We start from the raw sequence: 27995 nt of genomic DNA, 5'->3' as shown, positions 1-27995 counted from the left end.
TCGACTATGAGGAATGGTGTTGGAAAGTTGCAGTTGTTGCACAAGTTGCAAGATGGATTATGAAAGAGAGGCATCCGTCAGAGTTTGAAAAGCAGAAATTCAAAAACAACAACAGCATATTGCTTGAAGTTTAGCTTAAAACATTACTAGTTTCTGGCATTCAAGTGAAGCACTTCTTAGAGATGTTGTTAGAATGATAATGTTTCAATGTGAGTTTTATCAAGCAGTAATTCGGAAAAAACAGCCATCGATAAGGTATCGTCAATGTTGTGGCATTTCTCAAAGTTTGTGCTCAAAGAAAGGATCTTTGTGAAGGTTATAGAATACATGAATATATTGTGCGAAAAGGATTGCTTGAAAAAAGCTCATATCTAGCAACCGATTTGATAAGCATGTATGCTAAATGTGGCGCTCTTTTGAAAGCACAAAAAGTGCTCGAAAAGGTGCCAACCCGAAATGTTATATCGTGGAATGCGTCAATTTCAGGTTATGCACAAGAAGGCCGAGTTTATGAAGCTTTAAAAGCTTTGAAACGATGCAAAACAAGGGCATCTCTTCTTGTACCATCAACTTTATTTGCATCTTTAAAGCAGGTAACATAGCAAGGGATATAGAAATGGGCATAAAAATTCATGTAAAGATTGTTTCTAAGTGCTTTCCATTAAAAGATATCACACTTGGAAATGCACTAGTGGATATGTATGCCAAATGTGGTTTGATTATTAAAGCGCAAGATGTACTTGAAGAGCTTCCAGTCCAAGATGTAGTTTCTTGGAATATTATGATCGACGGATGTGTGCAAAATGAACAAAATAACAAAGCATTGAGAATCTACGAACGAATGCAAAGTGAAGGTCTTGCTCTAGATTCATGATGAGGTCATGAAAAGGAAATTGTTGGAGAATAATGTTTTCTTGCCACTGCTTTGGTTCATATATATGTATGTTTTATTTTATTTTAAAGAAAGATACACCTTAGTATATTACTTGAGAAATGTACATATAGAAAACAAAAGGAGACATTTCATCTCACCTCTATTGTAATACAAAAGCTAATACCAACATCTGATCAAACTGATGATATCATATAAGGAACAAATGGAGCACAATCTACAAGTTATGCAATAAAAAAGAAGGTATAGCATAATTCCACTTCATACCAGAAGTCGTATCTGAAAATAAGTGAAGCCCTCACCACCTTTTCTTAAAGTCCACTTGACGTTGCCTTTGAGCATTAGTTGAACCCTGCATATCATCATACTGTCCACGTATGGTATGGACAAATAACAACCAGAATTCAATAAGCATAGTATTGAGATGTATGTGAGCATTATTAAAAACAACCTTGCATCTCATTTTCCATATTGTCCAAAGCGTTAATGACGTAATAGTACGCCAAATAACCAAATTTTCAATTCTAAACCGTGGAATAAAAGATGGAAATGAAGTGAGATAAATGTACCCATTGGAAAAGTGAAAAACATGAGAAGCATGCATACTTTCATACTTCATAACATCTCCATGAAGGACACCCCATAATACTGCACTCCACGAGAAGATAGAACGAGCATAATGGTGTCTCAGTAATAAAAACAACTTACTCCAAAATTGCTTGATTTTGGGACATAACCAAAACAAATGCAAAATAGATTTCATAGATGCACCACAATGCATTCCACAAGCATATTGCTGATTTTGCCTCAACCAATCACCAACAGGAAGAGCATAATGCATTAACAACCAACGAAAACCAATCACTTTTTTCGGCAACTGCATACTCCACAACCATTTCCAAATTTTTGTAAGTTGTAATGCATTCACATTATTTGTAGTCCAATGCTTCATGGCAACATGGCATTTATACTTTGATTGCAATAATAAATTTCTACCTAGCTTAATTGAATACTGGAAAAACTCCAAGTGTTTACCATTTCCACTAGCATTCGATTTTTTCCATTGATAATCAGTTGGATCCCAATCCAAATTATAAAGCGGTTTTTTAAAAAAAATCCACAATGAACAGCACCGTAAGCATTCTTGAAAGGGTTCATATGTATGTTACCTGTGGTATGCTTGAGAAAGCAAGAAAAGTACTGGAATACCTTCATCTTCGATATGTGTTTGCTTGATTAGCCCTTATTGTTGGCTATGCTCAACAAATAGGCTATAATGAGAGTATAAGGGAATCGGTTGGTATATTTGTTTATCCAACACAACTTTTGTATTTCTTATGATTTCATAATACCAAGTCATATCTTTTTAGGGATTTTTTTTTTTTAAATTGTACTTATTTTGTTGTAAACGAGTTTGAGTCATAGTCACCCATTGGTACAATGTGTTTCATTCAACCACAATAACTTTGCTTTCCATATATTGTCATTAATTCATTAAATACAACACGTATCTCACTCGCGTAAAAGAATAGAAGCTTTGAAACTTGAGACTAAAGCCCAATGATTGAGCTCAAGTGTTAACAATGACTATAAAACCACATTTTAGAATCTCTTACTAGTAAGTAGACCGAATTAAAGTAAAATATACCCATTCAACCCACAACAATTGTCTCAATACCAAATTCACTCAATAACTTAACTCTACCAACCAATACACCCACCTCATTAGTGAGGACGATTTGTGTGATGGTTGTGATATTTTGTAAGAACAACAAATGTAGGATGTTAAAGTTGATGACCTTCAAGTAGTATGGCCATATCAAGATAACCACAAGGTTGTTTACAAAGTGGTGTACTTATTGGCTCAAGATCAAAGCTGGGCACATAGAGCAAACTATAATATCATTATAATGATATTATAGTTTCGTGGTCTAATATCATTATAATTCGGAAGATGATTTGGTACCAATATGTTGTGTACATGGAGCTCACTACTAAACAAACTATAGCTTGAGCTCAATTCAATTGAAAAGGTAGAGCAAACCATGATTCGATGACCTTCCCACTCGAGTTGAATACCCTTGTGGTTGGTGTGTTGTCACTCTTGGTGACCAATGAAACCTAGTTATAGTGAGTAATGATGTTACACTCATAATTCATATCAAATACATTGTTGGCACCATATACTTTCTAAATAAAATGGTTGATGATGTGTTTGTGAATCCCATGAGTGCACGTGTGGTTGCTGTTTGACCAGGGTAATGTAAAAACCAAGTAGATAGGGTGGTTTTGTAATTATAAAAGTACTTGAGCCTAAACTTCATGCAACGACTCCATTATGGGTCACATATGAATGACCAAAAGACACCTATTTACTTATTGAGGGGCAAGAAATGGTTTGATATTAGCACGAGTGACGAGAGTCCTTGCATGAATATGTGTAATTGAGTACATATTATATTCTATTATGCTATAGTGCAAGTCTCTCCACTTTAATAAATTATTAATTATGTGTCTATTTGTATGGGAGGCATGTCACCTTTGTGTGGACTTAATTGTTTTTTGTTAATTATTCAACAACTAGTTTGAGTGTTGAGCAACCTTGTGTAGAGATTGAGCGTATTTTATCCAAAGTATCATCAAGGTGACTTCTTGAGCTAGGTAGTAACTAAGTTAGAGGGAACGTTCGCATACACTTTCCTTTCTTCGTAGAAATGATTAGTTTCGTCAATTGTTTTCTTAGGGTCATCGATTAGAGACATCCCTTATCACTCACGAGGTAACATTCCCCTCATGAAAACGTTTTCACAAAGCTCAAATGCGAGAAATACCAAATGAAAGATGTCCTTTAGCATATGTGCTTCTCGCGGTTTTGTATGGAGACCATCAATCAAGAACTCGTTTCTCATACCCCATACATGCCATGGACACTCACACATAAGGTAGTCAAAGCTTTAATATTTGGATTGAAAAACATATGAAAGGGTTTTAATGAATACCATAGTTAACAATGTTGAGAGTTGCGATAAATCAACCCACACAACTTTAGCAACTATGCACATACAAATTTAGTGCATGGGATTCTCATTGACCATCCGAAATACGACATCATGTCAAAGATGTAGCAAATGGCAACCTCTATGCAAGTAAAGAATTAGTGCATGGGATTGTCCTTAGACCATCCAAAATACATCATCACATTTTAATCATATCAAATGGCAGCATACCCACTTTAGCTAGATGATGGGACAATAAACTTGAGCCGAAAATCCTTTGAGAAATGGGATCTATATAACCTTGTTTACTCCAACACTAAACAAAGCAAACACTATTTATACAAGATAGGAAGGAGAAATGTTTCTCATGTATATCATTAACTTATGAACGTCTCGAACCCAAATGTGAACTTGAGCCGAAAACATGCATCAAACGCCGTGTGCAATGTAAGTGACACCCCTTTTCACCACTAATTGAAGAGCCTAGTCTCCACGAACAACACCTCTGATATTTATACAAGATAGGAAGGAGAAATGTTTCTCATGTATATCATTAACTTATGAACGTCTCGAACCCAAATGTGAACTTGAGCCGAAAACATGCATCAAACGCCGTGTGCAATGTAAGTGACACCCCTTTTCACCACTAATTGAAGAGCCTAGTCTCCACGAACAACACCTCTGATATTTTGGGGAATAAGAAGGTACAATAGGTTATTGATGAACATGGGTTCATCCATCCATCCATCCATCCGTCTGTGTGCATGTCCATGCATTCATGTGTCCATGTCCATGCATTCATGTGTCCATGTCCATGTCCATCATGTCCATGTCCTTGTCCATGTCCACGTCCATCATGTCCATGTCCTTGTCCACGTCCACGTCCATCATGTCCACGTCCATGTCCACGTCCACATCCATCATGTCCACGTCCATCATATCCACGTCCATCATGTCCATGTCCATGTCCACGTCCATGTCCACGTCCACGTCCATGTCCACGTCCACGTCCATGTCCACGTCCACGTCCATCATGTCCATGTCCACGTCCATCATGTCCATGTCCACGTCCATCAGGTCCATGTCCACGTCCATCATGTCCACGTCCACGTCCATCATGTCCATGTCAAGAGTGTGGGTTGTTAAGGAAAGTGTTCCATTTGGTTACCAAAAACCCTTGGTGGTGGTACTGAGAGAGAGAGAGAGAGAGAGAGAGATCCAGAGATACAAATTGAAAGCTATGAGATGAATCCACTGCTGCAGCATCAAGGTCCGTAGAAATCCGACCACAGCAGCAGAGACGACGACCACGACGATCTCTGTCAACAACATCCTTTCTCCTTCTGATCAAAATAGGAGGAGGAAGAAGAAGACGCAGCAGCATCAGAAGGTTTCTCCTTTTCTCCCCCATCCCTGCAGACCTTTCTCAGGTCCTTCTCAACCTCTGCAGTGTTAGAAGCTCCCATGGCTCAAGCCCTGCAAGATGCATTTCAGAAAGTCGGCACTCCTTCCACCAAGCTTCGCATTTCCATCTTTAGGGATTCTGTTGCTTCCCTTCTAGATAATCCAGGTAAGGACGCATTGCATCACTTTGGCAAAAGAAAATGAAGCCTTTTTTTGATGATTTGGTTCACTGGGTTTCAAACAAGCTCGCTGTATTGGAATTGTGATAGATCATAGAAGCATTTTGAATAACATGCCATTAATTATTTCATATATGGCCCATCAATTCAAAATTATTTCCCTGTAGATTAAATGGAGTTGACATTTACTATTCCAAAATCAAACTCAACAATTGAAAAGCATTTGCTTGGATAGAAGTGATTTTAATTACTTGTCAATAACTAGCTGAAAATAAACCTCTCAAATTTAAGAGCATTAGATTAGATAGAAGCCACTGGGACAACATGTTATTAACAGTTTCAAACAAGCTTCATCATTGAAAGATTTGCTTGTCCAGAAGTGATCAAATGAACTGTGAAACGATCATCAATTGATTGATTGGAAGTAATTTGGATGATATGCCATTAACTGTTTCAAAACAAGGTCACCAATTTAAAGGCATGCTGGTGCAAGGATAGAAGTGACGTGAGTAGCGTGCCATTAATTGATTGTGTTAATACATTTGGCATCAAACCACCAAATCTTCTCTGATTGTTCTTGGAACTCAATGTGGAGACACTTAATCTCCTCATCCTAGGTTTTGTCACACAAGTTGACTCCCAAATATTCATTTGATATACAATGTCCATTATTTCCCCCATGCAGGTGACCTATACTCCAAATGACTCTGATGTTTTTGAGGTCCAATGTGAGATCCTAATCACAGGAAAACTGTTGTGCAGCATTCAAGTGGCAGTGGAGTCCCGAGTCTGAGATAAGATGAACGTAAAGTGAAATGAATGTACTAAAATGGAGATAATTTTACCACTTATAATGTCTATCATTCCCCTGCATTGTGCAATGGATGTTTCCACCTCATCAACATCAAGATAAAGACAATAGAGGATAGGGCCCCTCTTTGTTTCACTGATATGGCATTGGAATCATCATTTCTTCATCTCATAAAAGTAACATCTTTGTGATCACTTGCTTATGTTTTTTAACAATCTCTTATTATGTAGAGCCTTTAAGTCTTGAAGTTCAATACTCGTCTGCTTCAAAGTTCATTGGAGTATTCATTCTAGAAACTTATTAAACTGGTCACACTGTGTTCTTGCGCTGAATCTAGCATTGATTGTTGCGAGATAATATTTCCTATAATATTATTGATGATTGAGAGCTGATATTACACCCTTTCCAAGTTGGCGTTCAATCCACGCTGATATTAATTCATGACATCCCAAACTATTGGTTTGAGTTTGGTTATGTGAAATATGCTCATACTCTCTATAGGGGTCATGGTTGATGATGAGCGAGTGCTCAAACTTTATGTGTATGATTTCTCGAAGTAAGTTTTTATTCTTTCTAACGTCACAATGTTGATATAGAGTCCAGATTTAAAAATTTAACCAGTTCCACATCATGTTTCTAGCTTCATGTGGAAATGATACGAGAGAACTCAGTCTTATTACTTCTTTCTAATTTAGTTCTAAAAACTAACCTGGCTTCCTAAGCAAAGTATTATATACTGGTTTGATAATCTCTCATATACTGGTTTAGTACCAAAAGCAAACTAGAATTTATGTAAAACGTGTCCTTCTATATTACCTTTCCGTTAATTCTATTGCCAATTCTCATTGTAGAATTTAAGAGTGGACACTTAGTCTAGTTCATGTAATAAACTCATTGGTTCACATTCATCTATTTTATAATTTCTTTATTCTACTAGTGTTTAAACTGGTATATCGAAAATCAATTGTGTATGAAATTTTCTTGCCATTATTGAATTTTTGTTGGGATTGTATATGGTGTTTTATGATTGATATGATTTCTTTCTTTCATATAGATGAACACCTTGCAGATTATGGAATATCTTTGGTGGAATTGATTTTTGAGACACTGTACCTCTATAGTGATCGGCCTTCCCAAGCTGCAGTTGAATTTGTTATCGTAAAGTCTTTGAAAGAGTCCACCTTTGTAAAAGCTTTTACTGGGATGTTGGTACAAACTGCAGACAAATGTGTGAAAGCAGGGACAATCTCTGTATATTACAAACTACTAAGGTGGTCTTGCCTATTGCTGCGGTGGAATACTGATATTTTAACTGCAAAGACAGCATTTGCCAAGCTTTCTGTAGTGCAGGGAAGTCTCTTGTTTTCTCTTCTGCAAGGTCCTTATCGTGTAAAGAGAGCAACCAAGCACATCTTCTGGTACACCTTGTCTCAGGTATAACCGAGTTCTAGTTTGCTTTTGGTAGCATTATCTTCTTTCAGCCTGAAGCTGAGAATCGTGGAAATAATTCAGGTGCAAGGCCTTTTTGAACTATATATGAATGAGCTCAAGGGAGCAAATCTGGCGTCAGAATCTGCCTGTGGCTTGCTTACAATATTACTAGATCATTGCAGTAAGAATGCTGTCATATTTGATCGTCAAAAGGTATGATCTAAACAAATTCTTCTAGAACTTCATAATTCTCATTGGGTATTATGAAAATATTCCTTGCACTTTTTCTTTCAGGACATATTCTTGGACTTCTATATTAAATCTGTGCTAAGTTCAAGGGAAAAACCCTCTGGTGTCCTTAGCTATTCATTCAGTCCTCTTTTAAGGCAGATGACACATGAAGACTTTGGAAAGATCCTCATTCCAACAGCAGTAAAAATGTTAAAGAGGAATCCGGAACTTGTTTTAGAGGCTATTGGCATTCTTTTGAAAGTCACTAACCTTGATCTGAGTAAATATGTTGCTGATCTGTTACCTGTCTTGTTGGTTCAAGCACGTCATAGTGAAGAAAACAGGAGAAAAGAATCCTTAGCAGTGATTTCCAGTCTTGCATTGCAGTCAAGTGATCCTGATTCTATATCATCAATGTTCCAAGTCATGAAGTCTGTTCTTGGAGGTAAAAAGGAAGTTGCATTTTTGTTGCCAGATTATTTACGTTGTTGTTTTGATTTTTGATTTCCTTGGTTAGATTAATGCCTCGTTCATGCGATATACATTCTCAACAAGGAAGCTATTGTAGTGTGATTAATGATCAATGTTATTACATATTGTGGACCAGCTGGCAAGATTACTATATTTTAGTGCTGGTGTAATTACATTTGGTTGACTCCCATTTCTAGAGTAACATATTGTAGTGCTATGATTTCAAAAGGTAAACATAGGAAATTGAATGCTGATCATTCTTATGTCTGACGTTACTTGATCATTGATGACATATCCCGACCTGGATCAACTTATTCTTGCGCATCAGTGATGGAGATGAGTTCCACATCTACGAGAAATAGTTCCATAATACCTAAGTCACGTCACATGCACATGGATGTCTACCTCTACTTATATGCAGTGTACATTAGCACATGCAATATGCGCTAATATAAAAGTGACCTTTTTGGTAAATATTGTGGATTTAAGTGCACATTTTGATCTTGCAATGATATATTGATGTTAAGACAGGTTCTATATTGATATTTTCAGCTCATTCCTTGTAGCCATTTGTATTTGTATGATTGAGATACATATGAAAATATGTAGCTATTTTTATAGACAAGTCTGCTCTCATCGGAGACGTTGACATAGTCTTTCTTAAGTTCTGTAGTTGTATTTATGATTTCTCTTTTTGTCCGTTTGAAGACTTAACATAATATTTCCTCCGTTTCTTTCTTGTATCCATTGATTTGGTATACTCTGCTTTTGATCCCATATGCTTTTGTGGCATCCTAATATGACTTTCTGTCTTTCTTCTTTCTCTCCTATGCATTATTTGCAATGGAACTTATAGCCTCATTAATAACCATGTCTTCAAGCATTCTGTGTTTTCTTATATTCATAAGTGGGATAGTATAAATGCAGTCTAACTGTATGAGTGATGATGGTTTTTTTTGATAAACGAGTTTTTGCATCTTCCACCAGGATCTGAAGGAAAGCTTTCTTCGCCGTATCAAAGAGATGGTATTATAAACGCAATATATGCATTATCAAGTGCATCAACTGGGAAGACGATAAATCAGTTGGCTGCCACTGTTTGCCTTTTCCTCATGTCGTACTATAAGGAAGAAGGTATGTATCTTTTTTCCTGTTTTGTGAGAGTTTCTTTCCTGTGATATTAGTCTCCTCATCGTTCAGACTCTTTACTGGCTACATTAAGCAGGGAATGAGGAAGTTCGGATTTCGGTATTATCAACTTTAGGAATGTGGCTTTCTAGGGCAGGGGATCTGATCCCCGACAGTACAACTGTGTTTTTTCTGGCCGGGCTGAAGGAAAAAGAAAATTTAAGACGTTCTCATCTGCGATCTCTTCGTTTGGGCTTCAAGAATCCTAGTTTTTGCATGAAGGTGTGTTACTGCAATTTCTGTTTCTGTCTTAAAACCATATGTATGGTGCATTCTCAGATATTCATTTCATATGCGCAGATGTGTTCACTCCTGGAATCACTTCTTATTCTCAGCAAAAGTTTGGTAACCAAGACTTCACAGCGAGCAGACTGTGTATATGCTCTTCTAGTATTGTTCCAGATTGCTTCAATTGATGTTAGAGCAGGTTATTAGTAAAGTTCGCACTTGCATTTGCCCATTTCCAAATGTTCTTATTGGATATCCTTTGATTGCAAGATATATTGACAGAATTCGAATGCAGGATCCGCACATTGTCTGTTTTATTTCTGATCACATTCAACTTAATGCTGAACTGTTGTTTCCCCCTAAATCAGATGACAAAGTTGCAAAAGAGAAGCTCTGGGGACTTGTATTACAAAAAGAGTCTTCCATTTTCTCTACTTCATTGGTAATCGTATCTAAATAGCAACATAAATTGGGAGATTAAATATCTAATAATCCTGAATACTGGGGAGTTCAAAACAATCGACCAATTTTTTTCACTTGTAGGTAGGGAAATTGCAGAATGAAGATTGTATTGCTCTTATAGAACTGGCTGAAGTTATTGTTTTGAAGCACTCATCAAGGTTGGCCTTAAATCTACTTTATGCACATGAATAGAAACTCGACATATCGTTTTTGCACATTGTTAGCTGGAAATTGAAAAACAAGCTCATTATTCTGCAGATTGTCTGAGTATGCGGAAGGAAGTCAGCAAGTGTTTCAAGTAATTAAAATGCCAATGCAGTTTTATTCTATCATGTTAACTTATCTATTTTTTTCATGGTGATCACTCATGCTAATAGATACTTGTCTGGGTTTGGTATTGTAGATAATTGTCTTCTTTCTCTGGCATTCATCAGCAGAAGTGCGTAAAACTGCATTTGAAGCAGTTCGCCGCATGCATTCTGCATCAGCAATTTTTTCAGAAAGTTTACTAGATGGATTTACATCATGGCTTCTCTTGTTTGAAGATCAATTGGCTCTGAAATCAAGGTCTGTAGATCATAAATTTCTATTCAGAAGATTATATCTTTTGTTTCAACTATCTGTATGATTGCGTAAGGCAGTGATATGGAAAGCACACCAGATGCTGAAGTCATGCCAAATTCTGAAGCTTTATCAAAGGCTTTGACAGCTTTGGCCGTCCCTGCAATCTTCTATCAGTGTAAAAAAGGTGCCCAGCTTATATTGGCATGCCATAACGAGTGTCTTGTACAAGGTTGCCATACAGATGCAATTTGGAAGGTATGAGCAAAAAATGATGTATGATATGATCTGGCTTCTAAGTATTTTTCTGAAAGTGAAGTACTGAAAATCCTCTATTCTAGTATTGCGTTCATATTTATGCTGCCGTTTTGAAGTTGCATAACTATTTGCAAAATTATATCTAAAGACATCTTTTGGAGATATATGTAAATTATATAATGGGTGCCAATCACTATAACTCTGAATATTAATGGGCCATTTTCTTGGATGCTGATAGATAGTACCTGCTAATATTGATTTAATGGATCAATATGTTTGGTTTCATTGTTGTTGCCAATGTCAACAATTTGGTTCTCAAACACATGCTTCAAACTTTGTGTATCAGGTTATATTTACGAGGTGGAAGAGACAACATGTTGATATTATCAGCGCTTTGGCCTCTGACACTGACTCCATCTGTGAGGTATACTTACTTATGTTGTTAAGGTTAAGAGTAAATACATTGATTATTTATGTATGCTAAATGGTGTATCATAATATTAGCAATGCATTGAATGCAGGAAATGCAAGTATCACACACTCTCTCTTTTGTATATACACTCATAAACGTCCACATATGTATCTATTTATTATGCGTTGTGTGTGCAGGCTGTCTATATATCTATACGTGTGTCTATCTGTAAGCTAATTCAGTGCTTTATTTGCAATGGGCAGGCGTTGCTGGGAGAACATGGGTTGCTCAGTAGAAGCAAATTTGAATCTCAAGCATCACTTCATGCTCTCCATTCCATCATGAAGACCATACCTATGGAATTTTTTCCAGAATTTCGAAATGTAAAAATACCTCTATGCAGACATACCCCGATACTGTTCTATTTATAATTTCGTAGTTATCGTATTATATGCACAAAAATCTCAGTAGTGTTTCTCATGCAGGCACTGGGAAATTTGCTTGATAGGCGTGAGCATGATCAGCTCAGTGAGAATGATATCAAGGTATTTGATTTCGCATAATTTGGTGTGCCTATGCATAGATATCTATTTTCTCTATTTACTTAACCTTTAGGTTTCTCATATGAAGAAATAATTTCTACTCTAGAGTTGCTCAAGTCCAATTACAATAGATCAGCAAGTCATTAAATTGCAATGAAGCAATAATCCCACTTTTTTGCTCAAAAAATAACTATTTCTCATCGAACATTTGGCCTAAATGGGCATCTCATAAGAGTGGCATTGTCAAGCAGTCCAAATAAATATAGCAAGATATCCAGAACCAGTTTTCTTCAGTCACAGAACAATGGTTTTTGAAATTCATAAGATTACAGTTTTACAGGTATACACATGCACGTATAGATACATAAATGTAATGTATGTTTTATCACCAACAGCTTTTTGTGTCAATGGCTTTGTGAATATTGCTGCAATCTCTGAATTGCATTTTATTAATCTCGGAAATGTCTTTAACTTACTATATATTACGTATATATGTATCAGTACACTATGTAAATATCAGAAATTGCTATTCAAAGCTTTTTTAGGGCTAGTCCAATCCTCCAGTAGGAAATGTCAGATTTTTAGAATTATAGATATGGTAATGTTTTTTGAAGGATCATCTGAGTGAATCTCAGCATTTAATATCACATTATACATCTTCCGAGAATTTCTTCTAGAAAAAGCTTGGAGATTCGTTTATAGCTTGTCTGTGTATGATTCTGCAAATCTACCAGATAGGATTTTTAGAGTGCTCATTTTGTTTCCGATATGAAGTTATGTATTAAGGTAATTGGTCAATAGAAAACTAAAAAGATAATGGATATTTGGAAGGAAGAGTTGTTTTGCATTCTTTCAGAGGTTATTTTGTACTTTCGTGAAGTGATGTAAGGTTTATTTTAGTAGAACTTGCATCCCTCCATTTTTAGCAAGTCTTAACAAATCAGGTAATTGACACTATTTTTCGTACCAGATATTTAATACACCAGATGGTACACTATCGACTCAGCAAGGTGTCTACATTGCTGAAGTTATTGCAGACAAGAATGTCAAGCATGCTAAAGGAAGATTTAAGATGTATGATGATGATGATGATGGCCAGGTATGTTAGCAAAACTCTAATCTTTGTTACCAGCTCTTCATTTGGATTGTGTTTTGATGTTGAGTAGGATATTTTCTTTTTGCTTATATTATGTTAGGAGCCTGTGAAGACAGTTTCTCAACCACGGCATCCGTCCTTAAAGAAGGACGGGCCTCTATCAGGAAAGAAGGATTCTTTAAAAACGGGAAAAAAAGTTGGTATGGTTGAGTTTTAATTAGTATCCTTAGTGACTTATAACTTTATTTGTTACAGTGAATTATGAATCCTGTTAATGTTGATACATGTCAAAATGTTTCTAGGTGAGGCTGATAAAACTAAATCAGCAAAAGAAGAGGCTCGAGAATTACAGCTGAAAGAGGAGGCATGCATTCGGCAAAGAGTTTACAACATAAAGCAAAAGCTTTCTTTGGGTCTTAAAGCAATTGGAGAAGTTGTCTCGGGAAATCCAGTTATGTCTCACGAAGAGCTTCCCTATCTGGTCAGTATACAGTTCATTATGAATCCGTGTCTGATCTTAGGTGGGGAAGAGAGAGTGCTTGTGCTAAATATGATCAATGAGAAGTTGGATAATTATTAAGTCATCTAGAGCAACACCACAAAAAATATTTTAGTGTCGAACAGCTGCCATAAAACTTCATCTTTGAAAACAAATCTTGAAATAAACATTGCAACAAGTCTAATTTCAAGTCTGGTCTCATTTGGATCCTAGAAAAAATAAAGCAAGCTGTATGTGTTGTCATCTTTGTGCATCCCTAAGAATTGCCTTTCACACTGATTTTAATTCTATGCAAGCCCTTGCTTGTCAGTTAGCCATGCTTTGATGCAGTTTTAGGGTAGTCTAGAATTTTCTTGCTGAAGCTCTATGTGGATAATCATCTTTGGGCATCCAGGAGATGCTTTTCAGACTGATTTTGACTCTGTACACATGGTTGGCCGTGATTCTGCCAGCCTTCGACCATATGACACTGTTGGGTGTTTAATAATTACAATTCTTATGCACCATGATATAAACCACATTATATTTGCATAATACTAATGTATTTATATATGGTTTTGAAAATTCTTGAATTAATTCTAGGTATTATTGGCTTCCTTTCCTCAATAGATATTTTTTTCACCATATCCTTATCTAACTTGCAACAACGATGATATGATGATCTTTATGTCACATGCACTGATATTTGTTTTAGATGGTAATTGTAGGATCTACATATCCATATTCTTTCATCTGCCTTAAATCTGCATTTATAGTCCAATAGTGCATGAATGATCAGGCATGTAATAGATTGTTCAATTAAAAACTTATTTATATGCATAAATAGCACACAGGAAAAAGGCTGATGTTAATGGCAGATTTAGAGGCAAGTTGCCCATAATTCTTTTTCATTGTGTTATTTTTGCTGATCACTAAGTTGTCTTTATATTCTAAAAACCTTTTTTGGGGTCACATGTTTTTGTGATGTAGTCATTTCACCTGAATTTTCATGTCTTCCTGAGAGACAGCTTTTTTCAAGTGAGTAAGATAATTTGATGTACATACTCGATTTGCATCTTTATGTCTTATTCTAGGGAATTGACAATGGTTAAATAAAAGTCATCAAGGGGATAAAAAATCGATTGAGGACATTAGTTTATATTGCTTTTAAGTGGCATCTTATTCTTATTGAATGGAAGAGGCTTAAGCTAAAAGATTGCTTATATACATTGCATGCCACTTATGACCAAGACCAGAGGCATCTCTTGGAAAAACAAATTATATGGACCTTCAACGGAAAGATGATATACATATCACAATCTCTTCTTCTTCCAATATGACGCTTCTCATTTTTTGGAAGCATTCTATAAACTTTACTCTAAAGATTCAAGTATATCCATTAAAAGAACTTCAAGACTTTCAACCTGCTGCAGATCATGCTATTTAAAATGTGTTGATCGTTATTGAGGAATTAGTAATCTATTGTTCATGGTAGAACTCATTAGGATGTTCTGAATAACACATTTATTTATTGTTATTAAGATGTTCTTCTGTAGGCCTAACAATGTATTTATAAAAGGATTCAGGCGGAATTAGTAGTCTATTGCTCATGGTAGAACTCATTACTATTCCAGGAGGAAGAGATCACACCATTGCTGAAGTCTCCCATTGTCAGTGAAGAAGCTTATGAAGCAATGATCAAGCTTGCAGGATGTGTGGCACCATCATTGAGGCACTTGGCAACAGACCTGGCAGCTGCTTTAACAGGATTATCAATATCACACTTCTTCATTATGCAAGACCTCCTGAATCCCCCCAAAAATTTGGAAGCTCAGAAGAAAAAACCCACACTGTTGGAACGCATTGTTCATGGGTTGGTTATTGCTTGCAAGGAGGGAGCACTTCCTGCTCCGACCTTTGCTTTTGTATTCCCGGTAAGTTGGATTAATACAACAAAACTCAGCTTGCAGCATAAATACAACTGATGTGTTACTTGTATGCTTATAGATGTCAAGCAATTGGAGCATGTATATCTTGCATTTGAATCTCTCTAAAAAGATATTCCTCTTGACAGATAATTGAGAAAATTTTGTTTTCTCCAAAGAAGACAAATCTTCATGATGATTTGCTGGAAGTGATTGCTCTTCACACTTCCCCAGTTATGTCATTACCAAGATTAAAGATGCTCGAGGTTATGACTCAAATTCTATTGCTTCAAACACTTAGACATATTCATGTATAAATATTCTGAAATTGCTAAATCTGAAAATTGAAGGGTAGAATTCGTTTGGAAATGCTAAATGTAACTGTCAATGCAGGTTCTGTATCATGTTCTTGGTTGGATACCTTCATACCAGAATGACATACAACCTTTACTTTGTGAGCTTTGTGCAGGCTTGAAGTCAGAAGAACTTTTTGATGTAAGTTGTATAGATTTGACAGGTAATTTGGAACAAACTCTCAAAGGTTTTAAATCCGTTCTTGAAATGGGAATTACTGCTGCAGGCCCTTAGTGGACTATATTCTCAACATGCACATGTACGGGCTGCGTGTTTGTTTGCAGTGAAATATGTCCCCGCACTAAAAAAGCAAGCAGTTCCATATAATTCTTCTTTGGCAACTACCTTGTGGATGTCACTTTATGATCCTGATGAGGTTTCTATCACAATGAAAGTTTAACGCAAGAATTCAAGAGTTTACACAGTTTCAATATTTGTTATTTTATCTTGCTTGGTGGATCTAATGCAGTCTAATGCCGAGTCAGCTGAAGAAATTTGGGATATGTATAATCATGATCTGGGAAAAGACTTCACTGGACTCTTCAAAGCTTTGTCACATGATAATTATAACGTTAGAATGGCTGCTTCTATGGGGTTGGCAGCTGCAATGGATGAATATCCTGATTCTGTGCAGGTGCTACGCCTTTTTACTACATTCCTACATTTATTATGCCTTTTGTGTACTGGATAGACTCAAGGCTTTCTGTTTTACCCAGGAAACTCTCTCCACACTGTTTTCTGTATATGTGAACCATCTTCCTAGATCCCATGCTGATGCAGATGTGACATGGCCTGCGAGACAAGGGGTGGCACTTGCACTATGCGCTGCCGCAGATGTTCTAACAATAAAAGACCTTCCAGTGGTTTCAACTTTCCTTATAGCACGTGCTTTGGTTGGTTCTATGGATGAATGTGGTTTTCTGTTATGTTGATGGTTGTATTTGTGTCTAAAATGTTATGAACATGAAGAGTTATCTGTATGTGGTTTATGACTATCATTTTGAGCAGGGAGATGCCAATATAGAGGTTCGAGCAAGAATGGTTGATGCTGGGATCATGATAATTGATAAGCGGGGAAAAGACAATGTTTCCCTTTTGCTTCCAATTTTTGAAAATTATCTTGACAAAAAGGTAAGCCCTAGAGCTTTGCGGTTAATTGGTTATCCATTCTAGAATGGTTATCTAATGTTGTGCTTGTTTTCTGTTAGGCAACCAATGAAGAACAATACGATCTTGTACGGGAAGGTGTTGTTGTTTTCATGGGAGCACTCGCAAAGCATCTCTCCATGGTAAGCTTTTTCAACGATAGTGTATTTTCAGTCATAGAGAGTAAGGGTTCTCTATGTTATAATCTGATGTTTCTTTGTACTAATCCAAAGTTAATCTTTATCTTATAGCTCTGATGTGAAAATAAGGGAGTTATTGCTTAACTATCTGTCACCTGGAAATAATATACAGAACAAAGAATTTTTGTTTATTTAAAATTTGGCATTCTCTGGATTTAATGTAACTTTACCTTCTGAGAAATCATCTTTAATATAGGACGATCCAAAAGTGTCAACTGTAGTGGAGAAATTATTGGAAGTTCTGAAAACCCCATCAGCATCTGTTCAACGTGCTGTTTCTGATTGTCTTCCGCCTCTTATGCAATCTCAACAGGTCAGCAAGGAAGAAATCATTTTGTTTGCTGCTTTCAGAAAAAACTTGATATGGCTCCATTGTATATTTTTCAGAAAAGTCATTTTATTTGGTGGCTGATATGGGTCCATTATATATCTTTATAGGGAAATGCTGAAGTCCTTCTCTCCAGGTTATTAAAGCAGTTGATGCAAAGTGATAAATATGGCGAACGTCGTGGAGCAGCATTTGGGTTGGCTGGGGTTGTAAAAGGTTTGGGTCTCTCTAGCCTTAAGAAACATGGCGTTATGGATGCATTGAAAGCAGGAGTTGAGGACAGGTATTATGGCCTGAACAATGCAGGTCCTTTAATTGTATGCATAGCTCTTGTTTCTTTGGGCTAGAATTTCAAATTTAATGTTCTTATTAAATAAAAATGATGGCTGGGTTTGATTTCTGGTTTATAGGAACTCTGCAAAGGCTCGAGAAGGTGCACTGTTTGGTTTTGAAGCCTTGTGTGAAAAGCTTGGCAAATTGTTTGAACCGTAAGTTTCGGGTGATGTGAGTTAAATGGTGTAATTTTTATGTAAGAATTGATACATTGTGTAGCATGGAATCTTTGCAGGTATGTTATACACCTGTTACCTCTCCTATTGGTTTGTTTCTCTGATCAAGTGGTTGCAGTTCGTGAAGCAGCTGATTCTTCTGCAAGAGTAATAATGGGTCAGCTTAGTGGACAGGGAGTAAAGCTTGTCCTACCAGCACTACTCAAGGTTTGTTTTGATAGTTATTTGTACTGGTGGCTTTAATTCATCAGGTTTGAGACTCGCATATACACTTTCCAACTTCTTTACTTTTCAGGGTCTGGAGGACAAAGCTTGGCGGACAAAACAGGGAAGTGTCCAACTGCTTGGAGCTATGGCATTTTGTGCTCCCCGCCAGCTATCACAGTGTCTTCCTACAATAGTTCCAAAGCTAACTGAGGTTATATTGCTGAAACAATTAGTAAAACATCCAAGGTAGGTCCCTGCATAATATTAATTTCGAGATTCTTGTAGGTTTTGACAGATACACATCCTAAAGTCCAAACAGCTGCCCAGACTGCTTTGCAGCAGGTATGCTATTCAAAGTGTTATTGAGTGGATATTTGTAATGGAGTTTTTACTTTGAGCTTATTGGAAAGGTATCATAGCTTTGGTAACCGGAATTTGTGTAGATTGGTAGTGTGATAAGAAATCCTGAAATTTCAGCACTAGTGGGCACGCTCCTACTGGGTATTTCTGATCCAAATGAGAACACAAAGCACTCTCTGGATGTTCTTTTACAGGTATGCGGTAACTATTGATTAATTCTATTTGGTTGCTGCATTGGGATAATTATAGCTATCAATCTTTCAATTGGATCTGTATGTGTAGACTACATTTGTGAATAGTGTCGATGCCCCGTCATTGGCCTTGATTGTCCCTATTGTCCATAGAGGACTGAGGGAGCGGAGCTCAGAAACAAAGAAGAAAGCTGCTCAAATTGTTGGAAACATGTGCTCACTTGTTACAGAACCTAAGGATATGCTTCCATACCTTCTGTTATTACTCCCTGAAGTAAAAAAGGTATGATCCCTGCCCCTTGGAACCATTTGACATAGCAGTTACATGATATTCTAAATTAATCTGTAAATGTGTATCAGGTTCTCGTGGATCCAATTCCCGAAGTCCGTACTGTTGCAGCTCGTGCATTGGGATCTCTAATCAGAGGCATGGGAGAGGAGAATTTCAAGGACCTGGTTCCCTGGTTGCTTGAGACTCTGAAGTCTGAAACCAGTGGAGTGGAACGATCGGGAGCTGCTCAGGGTTTGAGTGAGGTATATTTGAGAAACAGTTGAAGCTGATTTAATTTTTTTCTCAATGGAGCATATTTCACAAAACGTTTCATACACAGGTATTAGCAGCACATGGCACGTCACACTTTGAGTCCCTCCTTCCAGAAATTATTCAGAATTGTTCTCATCAACGAGCTGCTGTTAGAGATGGTTATCTGACCTTGTTCAGAGTAAGTTTCCTGTGTATTCCAAATAAGTTTCTCATTGGTTTATGCAGATGAAAATTTACATTGTTTTTGTAGACTGGGGTTTATCTTTTGATACTACTTGTGATTATAACAAAGAAAAACAATAGTAAAAATTCATCAAGCTCTTGAGGCATTTCAGGCAAACCTTGCATTATACAAAACTTATGTTTTGCAATATGGAAGGTTCCTTGCATTGTATTCGTAGATTGGGATTCATATTTTGATAGTACTGGTGAGTATCACAAAGAAAAGCAAGAGTTAAAAACCCATTAAGCTCTTGAGGCATTTTGGGCAAACTCCACAGTATAGACAACTTATGTTTTGTAATATGTAAGGGTTCTCCACCATAATTAGACAAAAAAGCCCAAGGTTCTCCATCCTGCTAAGGAGGGGATTTTTAGAGCCTTCACTTGGGGGACAAATTGCCTCTGGGAACTCCATTCGATTCTTTGCATGGTTGTAGCACAATTTGCCTTATGCTGGATGCGTATGCTACAAATATGATAGACTGAAGTGTAGGCATGTCAAATTGATATGTAATCCACACATGGCTATTTTAAGAAGTTCGTTCTGTAAAAGAGCTCAATGATTTAAATAAAAACTCCATTTTTAAATTTCATTCTGACATGTTGCCTATAATGACTAGGATATAATCTGGGGCTATCAGCTTAAAGTTTTTTCAAAATTTATAGTGCTCTATGCTTAAATTTAGCTGTAAATTTTTGTAATGTTTTTGCAGTACCTACCTATTGCATTGGGGACAACTTTTCAACAATATCTACCACGTGTTTTGCCTGCAATTTTAGATGGTAATAATACATATATTGTTTATAGACTTTGAATTGTTATGCATGGTAGTAATTTCTGATTAAAGATATTCTGATCGTCTTCTTGTACATTTCATTCTTCGTTTCTCATCTGAGAAGGAGTTTTCATATTATTAACTTACTATTTTATTATCTGACCTGTGCTGATGTATATATGCCTACGGTATTAGAGTCTGTTTGCAAATATTGATTCAGTTTCTATACGTTTTACGTTAGTTCATGTTTTGACTGCTGGACATCAGGGCTTGCTGATGAGAACGAGTCAGTTAGAGATGCTGCATTAGGTGCTGGACATGTTTTTGTGGAACATTATGCCACGTCGTGAGTACCGCTCCCTGCTGTGGTAATTTGTCTAATTACAGTCACTAAATAAAGACATTCTCTTTCAGATCGCTCCCATTGCTATTGCCTGCTGTTGAAGAAGGCATATTCAATGACAATTGGCGCATCAGGCAAAGTTCTGTAGAGTTACTAGGCGATCTACTTTTCAAGGTTTGATCTCACAATTACTTTCTAAAAAATCAGATGAAAATTCATACAAAGGCTAAATGAAGTTTGATCAATGTGTATAGGTTGCTGGAACTTCAGGAAAAGTTGTTCTTGAGGGTGGAAGTGATGATGAAGGTGCGAGTACTGAGGCACATGGACGTGCTATTGTAGATATTTTAGGTAAAGCTCGACGGAATGAAGTTCTTGCTGCAGTGTATATGGTTCGTTCTGATGTTAGTCTCACAGTCAGACAAGTAAGTAGCTTCCCACTCAGTTTTGTGATCGTTTTCTTGTGATTCTGGTCTTTATATGAGGTTTGCATGTCCAGGCTGCTGTGCATGTTTGGAAAACTGTGGTTGCTAACACCCCGAAGACCCTTAAAGAGATTATGCCAGTATTGATGAGCACGCTAATTGCATCACTGGCCTCTACATCATCAGAACGCCGTCAGGTGACTTGCAATTCTAGTGTGAAATTTTTCCTTGCACATGTGGCTTTGTTATAATATTGGTATGTATTTCTTGAATCATAGGTTGCAGGGAGAGCACTTGGTGAACTGGTTCGTAAACTAGGGGATAGAGTCTTGCCTTCGATCATACCCATACTTGCTCAGGGTTTGCAAGATCCTAATGAAAGTACTCGCCAGGTATGAAATTAATATTGTGTTTCATTGATGATTAGTGGCCCATCGAGGGTAGAATACTCAAAAGTCACACGAGTTTAAAGAGGACCTATTATCCATAGCATGTTGACAAAGTTATCTTGTAATTCAGTTCTGGTGGAAGCTTATTGTTGAAATCTATGAACCATAGTTACATTATCTGGCCCATTGAGAGTAAACTACTCACAAAGCACATCAGTTTAAAGAGGACATATCATACATAGAACATTGACAACGTTATCTTGTAATTCAGTTTTGGTGGAAGCTTATCATTGAAGGTTATGAACCATAGATACAGCCCATCAAGAGTAAACTACTTGTTAGGCACATGAGTTTAAAGAGGACTTATCATCCATAGCATGGTGACAAAGTTATCTTGTGATTCAGCTTTGATGGAAGCTTATCTTGAAACGTATGAACCATAGTTACATTATCTGGCCCATTGAGAGTAAACTACTCACTAGGCACATGACTTTAAAGAGGACATATCATCCATAGGATGGTACAAATCTTGTAACAGCTTTGGTGGAAGCTTATCATTGAAAGCTACGAACCATATTTTCTGCTTCTTGATGTTAGCTTAAAATCTATTTATAGAGGTTTGTGTTTGCACAAGAATATACACAAAAACATATCTTTGTGTGTTTGCGTGGTAATCCGTATCGCAAGTTGCAGGTAGATTAACATGTCCTGGTTCAAAAGCATTCTTGCCATGAAGAATGTCATCAAACTGGTCAGAAGTGCAGGGACGTTGAAGGAAACTTCATGTTTGTAGACTTTATTTTGTGATAAGGGGTGATGCCAGTGTAGTTTACAATTAAAATTTTGCGTTAGAGCCTGATAGGTGGTAATATGTACAGGATTAAATCATTTTAAAATATTGGTTATAGGGCGTTTGTGTTGGCCTAAGTGAAGTGCTATCGAGCGCTGGGAAACATCAACTTATTTCTTATATGAATAGCTTGATACCAACAATACGTGATGCTCTTTGTGACAGGTATTGTCATTTAAAAAATTTCAAATCATTGAAAATGTAGTTCATGGTAATGTTTGCTCCACCCACAATCATGTAATGATAATTTAAATAAATATCTATGTGTTGCAGGGTTTCTGAAGTACGTGAAGCAGCAGGATTAGCGTTCAGCACTCTTTTCAAGGCATACAAATTTTCTCGTTTTTCAGTTTATGCATGTGAAAATGCAAATGTTCACGTATTAAGCTTTTTATACCGTAGAGTGCTGGAATGCAAGCTGTAGATGAGATTGTACCTAGTCTTCTGAATGCTTTGGAGAGAGATGAAACATCAGCCACTGCATTAGATGGCTTAAAACAAATTTTGAGGTTAGTTGATCATTTTCTTTTCGAGAACACATCTGGAAGAAATGATTCATTTTCATTCATGGATATCATTTTGATTGATCAGCGTACGAACTGCTGCTGTTCTTCCCCATATATTGCCCAAGCTGGTTAAACCTCCATTATCGTAAGTTTTTCATGGTATTTCTGACCAGCTTCAATTCAACAATCTAACCAAGAGTTTTCATGCATTTATACTGTATGCTTGATGCACTTATACCTTACTGACAGAAAATAAAATATACTTATATTGCATTGGCTTTTGCACAGTTTCAAGGTTACATGAAGTTAATTAGGACTGGAAATTGTTAGTACTACCTGATTCATTTTCTTGCCAAAATATCTCCTTCTAGAAGCTTTTTAGATATTGCTTTGTTGTCTGTTCAATAAATTGCAGAGCATTCAATGCACATGCTTTGGGAGCTCTTGCTGAGGTGGCTGGTGCTGGATTAAATTCTCATTTATCTATAATTCTGCCACCCCTCATCTCTGGAATGGGTAACAAAGAGCAGGTAAGCTCTGTTAACCAGTTCTCATTCTTTTACAGGAATTATTCTGTGCAAATATAGTGGACTTCTGCTAAGAGGTTGTAAGGTATTTTATATATCTTCCCCTATATGGATTTTCCTTTGTGTGAAATAGGACGTGGAACCTCTTGCAAGGAAGGCTGCAGAAACTGTTGTTATGGTCATTGATGATGAAGGTTTGTACTTGCTTATCGCAGAACTTATGCGAGCACTTGGAGATTCACAGGTTGACACATTCTCTTCCATGTACCCTAGGTTTGAAATAAAATAAATACTAAAGATAAATAAACTAAGCCTTCCTTCCCAGGTTTTTATGAGACGAGGCAGTGCATATCTTGTTGGGTTCTTGTTTAAAAACAGCAAGATGGATCTTTCAGATGAGGTTCCAAACCTGATTACCACTTTAACGGTTATGTTGACTGACACTGATGGTTTAACTGTGACGGTAATTATTATCCATTAACTTCTATGATTTGAGCTTATGTGACATTCTAAGTGACTTGAGATTGACTATTATGCAGGCTGCATGGGAAGCTTTATCAAGTGTCATTGGCTCTATAGCAAAAGAAGATCTGCCAAGTTATGTCAAAGTCTTGAGAGATGCAGTGTCTACTGCTAGAGATAAAGAGCGGCGAAAGCGGAAGGTTATAACATGCCTGCTAATTTCATGTTATCAATCAAGGCTAACTAAAAGGTAGATCATAAATAGCTCTTTTTTATGTCTGCTGTAGGGGTTGCCAATTACAATTCCGGGATTTTGTCTTCCAAAAGCTTTGCAGCCAGTTCTTCCCATCTTTTTGCAGGTTAATGTTGTTTGTAGGAAACTATTCTAGAGTTGTCATGTGTGGTTGTCTTAAGATTTCAATAATTTTGAGATATTAAATCTTGTGTCAGGGGCTTATGAGTGGAACGGCAGAGTTACGCGAGCAGGCAGCTGATGGATTAGGAGAATTAATAGATTTAACCAGCCCCGAGGCTCTGAAGCCATTTGTAGTTCCTGTGACTGGGTATACTGTATGAAATTTTGGAGATTAAGGCCATTGGTACATGTATGTCGCAAAAGTTGACTAGAATAGTGTATTATTGATTTTGCAGGCCTCTGATACGCATTGTAGGAGACAGATTCCCTTGGCAAGTAAAGAGTGCTATCTTGTCTACGCTTGGTATCATCATCTGCAAAGGTGGTATTGCTCTCAAGCCTTTTCTACCACAACTACAGACGACATTTATCAAGTGTCTGCAGGACAATTCAAGGTACATTAAGCATGCAAGTGTGGTATGCCATTTTGTGTATTTCATTGCTGTATTCAAGTGTCATTCTTGTGTTAATCTTGTCATGATTATTATTATTCCATTTTGTGCTAAGCCTGAAACTTTTGTTATTGTGCCATTCTGAACATTATTTGCAGGCCTGTAAGATCGAGATCAGCCTGGGCATTAGGCAAGCTTGCGTCGTTAAGTAATCGAGTTGATCCATTAGTGGGAGATCTTCTCAATGGACTTCTGGTGCACTATTTGCTCAACAAATTCCCTCACTTTTTTGTTGGATAATTTTCTTACATCCGTATTCTCTTGTTTTATGATCTTTAGACATCAGAAGGTGGAGTGAGGGAAGCCATGCTCAGTGCATTGAAGGGGGTACTAAAAAATGCAGGAAAAAGCGTTAGTCCAATTGTTATTTCTCGGGTAGTGTCAACTCTTCAAGAATTCCTTCAATCAGATGAGGATGAAATCAGGGGCTCTGCTGCCAGGGCACTGGGAATGGTCTCACAGGTTTATCAACTGTCCTATTCTGAAATCTCATGCCAGGGTTTTGAATTACTGCTTCTGCTTGTCAAGTGGCAACGTTTGTCATATCTGTAATGCAGAGCTTTACTAACAATGTTCTATGTAAAATTATGGACTGATTGGTTATTGCAAGTTCCCACTTTCTGTAGAAATGATGCAGGAGTACATAAACTTAGATTCTCATTAATATCCTTATTTTAGTCCTGTCGCAGCCTCTCTTTTGTCTTAGAAATGCCCTCATTCCTGTGTTCCTTCCTGTATGGGCAATAGGCTTATCATCTGTAAGGGTTGTAGCAGGTTAAAAATTTGGCTTATTTTCATTGCCTTTTTACTCTGTTAAATTTGAATTTCTATCTCAAGCACTTTTGCATCACAAACTGCAGTATCTTGTAGAAGATGATCTTCAAACTTGGTTGCTTGATTTATCAAAAATGGGGCAAGATCAAGCTTGGACTGTACGCCATGGTGCTATACTTGCTATATCTTCAATTCTGCGACATAGTGTATCCAAGATTTCTCCTTCATCTTCATCTTTGTCCGTAACTGTTGACATTATAAAAGGAAGGGCACGGGATGACAAGGTATGGTTTCATAACATACAGGAACATGAGGTATGGTTTCGTAACATATAGGAATTTTATGTCCTTTTGATACTCTATTTCTTTTGAAGGTTCCTATTCGAGAGTCAGCTGTCAAGGCTCTAGGCAGACTTCTGACACATCAGGTCAAAGAGCATCATGCTGGGCTTCCAACACTAAAAGAGTCAATGCCATTCATAGTAGCGTTTTTGAAGGATGATTCCAGTGATGTGCGGAGAAGGGCTCTTAGCAGCTTGAAATCAATTGCAAAGGTCAATTCTATAATCATCATTTACAGCATTTATGTGAAATGTTGTGCTCAGCTTTAATCCTTCTTAGCGTTTTTGTTATGCTTTCCATGCTAACTTCAGCTCTCTGCACTTCTAAATTGTGTCAGCAGGTAAATTCTGATGCAGTGACTCTACACTTGAACATTTTAGGCCCAGCTCTTGCAGATCTAGTAAAGGATGCTAATACCCCTGTGCGTTTGGCTGCTGAGCGATGTGCTTTCTATGTCATGCAGCTTAATAAAGGTATTACAATACAAGTCATTTCCTTTTACATAACATCAAATCATTTTGCACAACATAAAATCAGTTTTAAGTTAGCAAATAATTTGTGAGGTTATGTTATCAGATATGCATTATAGCCTCCACACCACAGTATGAAGTTAACAAATCATTTTTGTTGTCTCTGGATAATTGTCAGGTATGGATTCTGTTACGGCATCCCAAAAGTATCTAACCGGCCTCGATGCACGACGAATCTCTAAACAGCCTGACCAAAGGTATGTGGGATATCCTTAGTATCTGTTCAACTAGCTGTGTTTTACGAATCTCCATGACAGACATTTTCTTCTCAATCATTTCAGTGATGCAAGTGAAGATAGTGAAGAAGATTCTCCAGTCTAGATTTTAGGCGTTTGAAGTTTTGGCTTCTCTGGAACAGTTTTGACCGAGGAATTAAGTTTTGATCGAGAATGTAGAGATCTGAGCATGGAGTTCTATACAAATGTTGCTTGGAGAGATCCGGCAAATTGATAATGTTGTGGGATTGTTTGTACAATTTTGGTTAGCGGCTTGGTTTATGACACTTTTCAAGGCATGTGGCCAATTGTTTTCAGTGGCTTTGCCACTTTTCTGTTGTAATGTATAATTTTGATTATCAATGCTTTTTTGGTATCTTTTTCAGGGGAAGTAGATTGAGGAACAATGTTACATACTGAAAGCCCACAATAGTTGTAGCAGTTATATTTTTACAAAATTGAAGTTCTACAGCTTGAGCAAAGTTGATTGTTGGACCTGCATCTTCTGATATAATTTCTCACGCTTCCTTTGTTAATGAGATACATTTTTCATCAAATAAATGTCAGTTAACGAACATTTAAGAAAGTGAATTCTGCAAGCTTTTGTGTATATTTCCGATTGGATCTGCATATCCTTTTGTAGATATGAAAATCTCCTTTACATAAAACCTAGACCCTAAACCCTAAAGCTGACAACCAAGCTTTGAAGTGACAGAATGCAACAACCAACTTGAGTTTGTCGAAGGTTCATAACCAATCCCCACATGATTTATGATCTTAGCAAACAATGATATTGAAAATGTTGCCATGTGTTAGCAAATATACTTGATGCATAAAATTCAAAGGTGTATGTAGCCATTGGAGAGGACATGATTTCCTAGATACACCAAAAGACAAATATTGCTGACAATGTCATTCTTGCAGTAACATTGTCAATGTTGTATCTCCCACTTATTGGCATGGGTTTTGCAACACATAACCTTATAAATGTTGCTGGCAATATTTTGCAACCTAAGTTGCTTTTAGGCATGAAGCTCAATATTATTTTTTTTTTGTAGAAATTCAAAATGGAAAGGAAGTGGAACAAAATAAATTTTTTGGGAACGATGTGGGTAGTTTATTTTAATTGGGAAGTTAATGAATCTGGAACTGTTTTTGTTGGCTTGGATATGGTTTTGGAAACATCTATCTTTGATAGTGAAAATATGCGAGAACAAATAGAAGAAAAGATCGGACGAAATTGCATTGATCAATAGCCCAAATGATTGTAGGTTAATCGATGAGGTTAATTGGTGAAGACAGAAACATGATGGATTGAATCCTTACATTTTGCATTGGCACATAGTAAATCAATGTGCATACAT

At 36.9% G+C, this 27995-nt stretch overlaps 1 protein-coding gene across 1 annotated transcript; it reads left to right on the top strand.

Annotated features, from left to right (window-relative positions):
- Nucleotides 1-5310: 5310 nt before the first annotated feature.
- Nucleotides 5311-27192, top strand: ILA (putative protein kinase regulator ILITHYIA). Its single transcript, XM_087333417.1, has 60 exons — nt 5311-5458; nt 7337-7716; nt 7795-7926; nt 8008-8389; nt 9403-9549; nt 9641-9825; nt 9904-10030; nt 10200-10273; nt 10375-10451; nt 10552-10591; nt 10697-10860; nt 10935-11112; nt 11459-11536; nt 11788-11907; nt 12010-12069; nt 13037-13165; nt 13263-13362; nt 13465-13643; nt 15275-15574; nt 15715-15831; nt 15959-16060; nt 16146-16295; nt 16389-16553; nt 16636-16812; nt 16928-17050; nt 17128-17208; nt 17462-17578; nt 17704-17876; nt 18004-18081; nt 18162-18309; nt 18398-18520; nt 18595-18651; nt 18753-18863; nt 18952-19143; nt 19221-19394; nt 19472-19582; nt 20340-20409; nt 20670-20748; nt 20817-20919; nt 21000-21170; nt 21245-21367; nt 21449-21562; nt 22468-22574; nt 22683-22734; nt 22812-22918; nt 23001-23060; nt 23331-23445; nt 23576-23686; nt 23768-23905; nt 23982-24104; nt 24192-24263; nt 24355-24467; nt 24556-24714; nt 24870-24966; nt 25051-25233; nt 25632-25829; nt 25919-26098; nt 26227-26359; nt 26535-26613; nt 26698-27192. The coding sequence occupies exons 1-60, from the start codon at nt 5353-5355 to the stop codon at nt 26735-26737; spliced, it is 7884 nt and encodes a 2627-aa protein (XP_087189543.1). The 5' UTR covers nt 5311-5352; the 3' UTR covers nt 26738-27192.
- The last annotated feature ends 803 nt before the right edge of the window (nt 27193-27995 follow it).

The sequence above is a fragment of the Azolla caroliniana genome, unplaced genomic scaffold (assembly GCF_043228905.1).
Source record: "Azolla caroliniana isolate FFs.n. ecotype wild unplaced genomic scaffold, voAzoCaro1.0.p SCAF_17, whole genome shotgun sequence".
NCBI classification, from domain to species: Eukaryota; Viridiplantae; Streptophyta; class Polypodiopsida; order Salviniales; family Salviniaceae; genus Azolla; species Azolla caroliniana.
This window is presented reverse-complemented; position numbering and strand designations above follow the sequence as displayed.

Coding starts and splice junctions, on each gene's coding strand:
- ILA (XM_087333417.1), top strand. CDS start 5,353: ATGGCTCAAGCCCTGCAAGATGCATTTCAGAAAGTCGGCACTCCTTCC. Junction 10,452..10,551: donor GTTTTGAAGCACTCATCAAG/GTTGGCCTTAAA, acceptor ATTATTCTGCAG/ATTGTCTGAGTATGCGGAAG. Junction 20,749..20,816: donor GTGGAACATTATGCCACGTC/GTGAGTACCGCT, acceptor ATTCTCTTTCAG/ATCGCTCCCATTGCTATTGC.